The sequence below is a fragment of the Rhincodon typus genome, chromosome 11 (assembly GCF_021869965.1).
Source record: "Rhincodon typus isolate 14 chromosome 11, sRhiTyp1.1, whole genome shotgun sequence".
Classification (NCBI taxonomy): Eukaryota; Metazoa; Chordata; class Chondrichthyes; order Orectolobiformes; family Rhincodontidae; genus Rhincodon; species Rhincodon typus.
The window spans coordinates 72,377,286-72,385,479 of NC_063342.1; the positions used below are offsets into that span (position 1 = coordinate 72,377,286).

Sequence of the window (8,194 nt, forward strand, 5' to 3'; positions counted from 1 at the left end):
GTATTTATAATGGGAGACTTCACTTATTAGTAGTGTAGAGAGCAACAATGGCCAAGTGTTCCTTGATTACGTGCAGGAGAGCTTCCTAAAGAATTACATGTCCAGTCCAAAAAGAGTAATAAGTCTGTAGAGTTTGTATTGCAGAGGACAGGGGAGATTAAGCTGTTAAGTATATTCAAAGCTGAGATCAACAGATCCCTAATGATTAAGGGGAATCAAGGGTCGTGGGGAAAAGGCTGGAATTGGAGTTCAGGATTATCAGATCAGCCATGATCTTTTTGAATGATGGAGTAGACTTGATGTGCTTAATGGCCTACTTGTGCTCCAGTGTCTTTTTTTCCTTCCAGAATGGTTGCACTTTTAGACCAGACTCTTGGAAATGAGGAAAGGCCAAGTGGATCAAGGGTCAATGGGACAACATTTAGGACACAGCGATAGTTGTGTTGTAAGGTTCAGGATGAATTGAATTAGTTTTATTGTCACATGTACTCAAATGAGTACAGTGAAAAGTTTGTCATCACTTACAGCGCCATCTTGGGTACCTGGGTACAATCCTTAGTTAGAGAATAGAGAAATGAAGGAGAAAAAAAAGTTACATTGTGGCTATACACAGTATGACCATAAATCAGAAAAACAAGAAGAAAAGTTTAAAAAGACAAACATTACAGTCTCTCTCCAAAAGCTGTCAGCTGTAGACCTGCGCAAGGGGCCTCTGTGTGGTTTGACCGCTGGCTACCCACCGTGCTTTGTACTAGGCCGCTGCTGCCATGATCCGCACTGGGCTACTGGCACCCCCACTGTGGCCGTTGTTCACTGGTGTCCCTGCTTCGGGCTACCAGTCACACGGTGGTGTTGGAAAATGATACTTCATAATCCAGAGTGAGAAAAATCAGTTGGTGGAGAGCGGAGTCTAATGGGGCAAGAACTGAGCTGGACACAATTGGCTACATTCAGAGATTGGTGGGAAAATTAGTAACGGAACAATGGGCTATCTTCAAACAGGTGGTGATTCAGATCCAGTTGTGGTATATTCCCTCAAATGGGGAAAGGTAGGACAATCAAATCTGAGGGGAGGTGTTTAAAAAAAAAAAAAAAGCCAATAGGAGAAACAAAGAGGAATTATGAGAAAAGACTGGCAGCCAACATAAAGGAATCTTTTATTGGCATACATGACTTCATAAAATCCCTACAGTATGGAAACAGGCCATTCGGCCCAAAAGTCGTACTGACCCTCTGGAGAGCATCCCACCCAGACTCATTCCCTTGCCCTATCCCTGTAACCCTGCATTTCCCATGGCTAATCCACCTAATCTACGCATCCCTCAACTCTATGGGCAATTTAGCATGGCCAATCCACTTAACCTGGTGGACTGTGGGAAGAAACCGGAGCACCCAGAGAAAACTCATGCAGCCACGGGAGAATGTGAAAACTCCACACAGACAGACACCCAAGGCTGGAATAAATAGCAAAACAGTGGTAAAAGGAAGAGGTAGGTCAGATTAGGGGCCAAAAAGAAGATTAATGGAGGCAGGTGTTAAGTGAAAACCTTGCATCTGTCTTTAGTAAAGAGATGCTACCCAGGTCATTGTAATTGAAGAGGAAACTGTGTCACTAGAATGGTTTAAAATTGATAAGGAAGAAGTGCTTGAAAACTTGGTACTTAGAATTGACTGGGAACCAGGACTGAATGAAATGAATCCAAGGATTTTGAAAGATATGAGAATGGGAAATCGGGCAATACTCCTCCAGTCTTCCCCGGACTCTGGGGAGGTGTGAGAAGACTGGAGAGTTACAAACGTTACAGCCTTGTTAAAGTTTCTCAGGATAATCCTAGCAATTACAGACTGGTCAGTTTGATGTCACTGGTGGGCAAACCTCTAGAAACAGTTTTTGAGGATAGAATTTGTAGTCACATGGAAAAAGTTGGTTTGATTAGGAAGAGTCAGCATGGATTTCTAAAGAGGAAGCCACCTTTAACTAAATTGGAGTTTTTTTCTGAAGAAGTAACAGAAAGACTGCATGAGGTTAACACCCTTAATGTGATGTATATTAGTTGCCAGAACGCATTCGATGCAGAACCACACAGCAGACTCGAGGCAAATTTTAGATCATGGAATAAAAGGATCTGTAGCAACATGGATACAAAACTGGCTGAATGTTAGGAAACACTGGAGGAAGGTTTGTAATGGAATTCCTCAGAAGTTTATACTAGGACCCTTGCTTTTCCTGATAGATATTAATGATCTAGATCTTGGTAGGCAAGGAGCAGCGTCAAAGTTTGCAGATGACACAAAACTGGAAGAATTGTAAACTGTGAGGAGGACTGTGTCGAATTCCAGAAGGATATAGACGAGTTCATGGAATGGGCCAATTCATAACTTGCAAATGAAGCAAAGGTGTAATTTAAAAAAAGCTTTTTCACACAGTGAATAGTTAAGGTATGGAATGCACTGCCTGAAAATGCTGTGAGGTCCGGTTTAACTGAGGTATTCAAGAGGGCATTGGATGATTATTTGGATAAACGTAATGCACAATATATAATGTGAAAGCATGAGACTAGCACTATGTAATGGTGCTCATTTGGAGAGCTAGTATATGCACGATGTGCTGAATGGCCACTACGTTTGCCATAAGATTTATGTGATTCTGTGAAACAATGTGCACTCGTATGAGCAGCTATGGTTCCCTTTGTAGGATTGTCTTCAGTGCTACTTGTAGTGAAGGGTAGCATCCTGACTGAATTTGTAGGAGCCCAACTGGTCCATTCTTGGTGTTCTGCTGTACCCGAGACTTCTCCTCCCACATCTCTTCACTTCTCCCCATGTGCATCAAGTCTCCTGAGATATGCATCAGTGCTATCTTCTTCCATGTGACAGTGACTCCACATTTCTTCCACTTTCCTGTAAAGGAATTCCAAACTGTATGTATGTTTCCGGTACTCCCTTGGCTATCTACATATGTGTGCAGGGAGTACTCCTGCAAAGTTGTGGTTGAGTTCCTGAGATTTAGAATTTTAAATGAAGCAATTTTCAGGAAGACCATAAGAAATAGGAACAGGAGTAATGCCTTTAGGCCTCTTGAGTCTGTTCCCTGTCAATGGGATCATTACTGATGTACCATTCCTCCACTTTGCCCTTTTCCCATAACACTCAATCCTCCGACTGATCAAGGAACTATCTATGTCAGACTTAAATGTACACATGGATTCTGCCCTCACAGCTCTGTCTTTAAAATTCTTTGCCACATTCAACTGTTTGAGAGAAGAAATTCTTCCTCATCTTAGTCTTAAATTGATGCCCCTTTATTCTGATACTATCCCCTCTGGTTCTAGACTGTCTCATGAGGAAAAGCTCTCGGCACTTATCCTGTCAAGTCCCTTTATAATCTTATCATTCAATGAGATCACCTATCAGTCTTCTAAACTCCAGTGAGTACAGTCTGACCTGTTTAGCCTTTACTCATAAGACAATTCCTCCACAACAGGGATCATCTTAGTGAACCTTTTTTGAATTGTCTCCAATGAAATGATATCTTTCCTTAAATAAGATGACTAAAACTGCTCACAGTATTGCAGATGTGGTCTCACCATCACCTTGTACAGTTGCAGTAAGACTTTCCTGCTATTGTCCTCCACCATTAGCCTCCTTGACTTCCTGCCACACCTATGTGTTAACTTTGTGTTTTGTGCTCACGTCCCTTTTTGAGTTGCAGCTTTCTAGTTTTTCTCTATTTAATTAATATTCTGTTCTTTTGTTCTCCCTTCCAAAATAAACAACATTGCACTTGTCTACATTATTCTCCATTTTGACAACTTCTTTTTGCCCACTTAACCTATCAGTTTCTCTCTGTAAACTGTTTGTATTTCTCTCTCAATCTGCCTTTCCACCTATTTTTGTGTCATCTGCAAATTTGGCTACAGTACATTCACTTCCTTCCTCCAATTCATTAACATATGTTGTAAACAGTTGCAGTTCCAGCTCTGATCTTTGTGGAGCTTCACTGGTTATAGGCTGCCAACCTGAAAAAGAATTCCTTATCCCTACTCACCGTTTCCTGCCCGTTAGCCAGTTCTCAGTCCACACCAATATATTATGTCCTACACCATGGGCTCTTATGTTATGATTTAACCTTTTGTGAGATACTTTGTCAAATATCTTCTTGAAGTGCAAATACAACATATCTATTGGTTTCCCTGTATCCACTCTAGTTTAAATTTCCTCAAAAAAATTAGACAAGATTACTCCACATACCCCAAGATCCTACCATCCTCTTGCTGCTTAAGAATCTATCTCCTCAGGTTTAAAAATGTTCATAACTTCCAGTTCCACTGCCTGTTTGAGGAAGAGTGTTACAAAGATTTGTGACTCTCTAAGGAATATAAAAAAAATTATCCTCACCTCTGTCTTAAATAGACAACTGTTTACTTTGAAACAATGACCCCAATTCTGTGTCCTGAGAGCAGGCAGGCCACACAGGTCATCTGTAGGAAACAGCATTAAACCAAAACCCTCAATGTTAAACAAATACATTGACACTACTTTACTAATAACACTGAAGTGAAATACCATTGTAATTTAGCTTCAAACAGAAACTTACTGTATCATGTACGGTGTGATCTTCTAACACTTTAACAAGTAAGGGGCCTTTAAAAATTAAACTAAAAAGGTATTTGTTTTAGCTTTGTTATCTTCATTTCTGCTATTTTACCATAAACAAGAGGGATCAAGGTTTCAGATCTGATGATGGTCATTGACCTGAAACAATGTTTCTTCTTTCCATAAATGCAGCCTTACTTGTTATTTCCAGCATTTTTGTTTTTGTTGTTATAGGTCACCTTGAATAAAATACGTCAGTCAGCCTTTAAAACCATTGCCTCAATCAAATCAGGTCAAGACAAATGGCATGTTTGTTACCATTGTTGGATCATTCTCGATGCAAGCAGATGGTATATCAAAACCAGCTAATCTGCAATCTCAGCCAGAGTGATCTGACAGAAATGCACTCTACTTAATTTGATTGGCTGCCTGACTAAATATTCCCCGAGTTAAAGGTCAGGTAATAAACTGGCTGGGGGGTAAGTTTTTTTTTTAAAAAAAATTGTAAGGATTCACATGCAGATCATTTTAGTGGAAATCCTCTTAGGACCAAGGATCAGATTGACTTCCCCGTTAAAGAAATAGGGTGCTAATGGTTGACCAGTTGAAAAGGATGCTTGGAAAGATACACAATCAGTACTGTAAGAAAAAGGGTTTGTAGAGAGATAATCTACTTGAGAATTGTATCTTTGAAACCTGAAGCAGTTGTCCGAGAGGATCCCTGACTTAATCTGCATGCATAAACAGTTGCTTGTTGTGGGACTGTGTAGTTACATATTGTCACATGTTCACAAAAAATGAGTTTTGTGTTTGAGAGTCATAACTTTGTACTGAAAACTTTCACATTTAAATATAATTATCCTGTTTTAAATTCTCTTAATTTTATATTGCTTTTGATTTGTGTTGGAGTAAATATTACAAAAAGTGAAATCTTGCTGGCAGTTTCTTTATTTGAAGATCATTCAATAAATTTTAGTTTATTTTGGTTTACAGTTTCTCCATGGGATCCTCATTACATTTAACTCTATCACACACCAGAACAAAAACTCATAAGTCATTATGAATTGCAATTTTCTAAACAAAAAGCTTCAATGGTCCTTTAACAATTGCACCATAAACTGATTTGTAGCTTTTTATATGCCTCATCTCCTTAAAGTATAAATCAGTAGATTGGAAGAGAATACCTATATTCTCTCGGTAACCAGTCCACACAAAAAAAGATTTGCAATGTTATCAGTCTTGGTTGCATTAGTTTATCAATAAATATTAGGTAGTAAAGATAGAGGCACAATCATAATGGACACAATATTCATTTACAGGACTGGCTGATGCTGAGCCTAGGACAGACTGTGAACAAATTTGTAATAGTTCATTAATAATTTAATAATGACTGAAATCTGTTAGGGTCTTTGCTGAAACTGCTGCAGCGTTTACCACTTACTCCATCTGAGACCTCCACATGCCTTATCACCTTATGCATGGACTTGAAGTTGCAGGAAATGTCCAGATTTTGCTGCTTAAAACAAGCTCCCAATTAGCCAGTTGAAGTGTTCTGGCTGAGTAAATAGTGCAATGTCTCTGTGCTATCAGTAGTCAACTGAAACATTTCAAATTATGGGCTTTGGGGCACCTTTGCCTCTGTCCAGTATCACCAAGCTTCTTGGAAAACTCCTGCTGTCATTACTCAGTTATGCGTGCCTATCTTTTCTTGAATTACCCTTGACCTCAGTGGAAAACCAGCAAGATCTGAAATCTGGCATGCCAGCTTGGCAGATTTGAGACAGTAAATGCATAACCAATAGTAAAGAAATCTTGCCTTTTCTGTAGTTGCTCCTTTGCTGTGTAATTAACCGCAAAGCTTTGCTTTCCTTATCTGTCTTACCCATTTTTAAAGAATAACTTGTGCAATTTTGCAATCCCATTCCATCTTTTGTTTTCCACAATGTAATATATTGGGAAATGTTTCTTTATCTTAGACAGTTCTTCGGATTTGGGACTGTCTGTTCTATGAAGGATCTAAAATCACCTTTCGTGTGGCCTTGACGTTAATAAAGTACCACCAGGCTTCCATTTTAGAAGCTAACAGTTTCCCTGCCATCTGTGAGAAATTCAAAGAAATCACACGTGGGTCTGTGGTCGAAGACTGCCACGTCTTTATGCAGGTGAGTTTGTTCTTTCTGGAAGTTGTGAAGACAAACATTGTCCAGGATTATTGGAATGTTGATTGAACAAAATGTCACATTTCACCTGAAAATTAATTGTTACAATGAGCCTTTTCCATTGAGTGTGTGGGTGCAGGGATTGGATTGAACAGCTTATGTTCACCTTTTAGCAGAGGGAAGTATCCCAAAGTGTGTTATTCTGGCATACTGCAATAATATTCAGGACAGAAGGAGATGTTAGGATTATAACCATAGGTATTCACCATTCCATATTCAACAATGAAGAATACAACACAAGCAGATTGCTCAGTCCTTTCAGTTGGTTCTACTGTCAGAAGGTTAGGACCATCACTGAGCTTATAGGCCAAGAGCCAAAGTGTCCATATTGTGTTTGATTCTCACAGCCATCAACATTTATAAATGCAGGTCCTCAGAGCTTGCCTATGACTGTCAATTCATAGTAAATTGTGGGTGAAAAGTAAGATGACTTAGATATGAGATTGAATGAAAGCCGGAGAAAGATGCTTTACACAAGGGTTGTGAGGCTGTGGAGAGCAGAAGGATATTTCTGGGGTCACCCTACCATTGAAAGGATATTATTAAACTAGAAAGAGTGCAGCAAAGATTGACTAGAATACTACCGAGACCGGAAGGTTTGAATTATAAGGAGAGCTTGGTTAGGGTGGGACTTTTCTCCTGGAGTGTAGGAGATTAAGGGGTGACCTCTTAGAGGTCTATAAAATCTTACAGGCAACAGCTTTTCCCTATGATAGGGGAGTCTAAAACTAGAGAGCATAGATTTAAGGTGAGAGGAGAGAGATACAAAAGGGTGAGAGGGGCAGTTTTTTCGCACAGAGGGTAGTGACTGTCTGGAATGGGATGCAGAGTGGTTGAAGCAAGTACAATTTTGTCTTTTAAGAAACATTTACACAGGTACGTAGATGGCATGGATATGGTGGAACGTGAATCAAACACAGGCAAATGAGACTAGTTTAATTGTGAAAACTAGGTGCAAGGGCAAGTTGGGCTGAAGGGCTTGTTTCCATGCTATAGACCTCTATGATTCTGTTTATAGATCATGTAGGCGATGGGGAAATGTTTAGAAAGAGACTACATACAATTAGGTTGCTGCTCATGAAGAATAAACTGCACTGTGGACGAGTTGGACTGAATAGCCTCATTACAAAATCGGTACTTCTGTACTAAATGTCAGTAAAGACATTTAAAAGTTTGAATTTTGAAACGGTGGATAATCGGCCAGAGACCCAGTTACTGCCCAGTTTTAGCTGAGGTGAATGATCTTGTCCTCTGCCACAATGTCCCCATAATTCTACATGTCTCAGACAAGGAAATGTTGGATCAAAATAATAAAATGATGGAAACTCTGAGCAACAGCTGTGGCGAGTGAAAGTGTTCTTATTTCAGGTCATGGCCTT

General features: G+C 39.7%; 1 protein-coding gene across 1 annotated transcript in view; it reads left to right on the plus strand.

Moving 5' to 3' along the window:
• The window catches only part of grtp1a (growth hormone regulated TBC protein 1a), a 92,805-nt gene extending 85,981 nt beyond the window's left edge, over positions 1-6,824 (plus strand). Inside the window, exon 6 of the mRNA XM_048602548.1 lies at positions 6,573-6,824. Within this exon, the coding sequence (XP_048458505.1) occupies positions 6,573-6,824 (252 nt within the window). The remainder of the gene's footprint in view (positions 1-6,572) is intronic.
• The last annotated feature ends 1,370 nt before the right edge of the window (positions 6,825-8,194 follow it).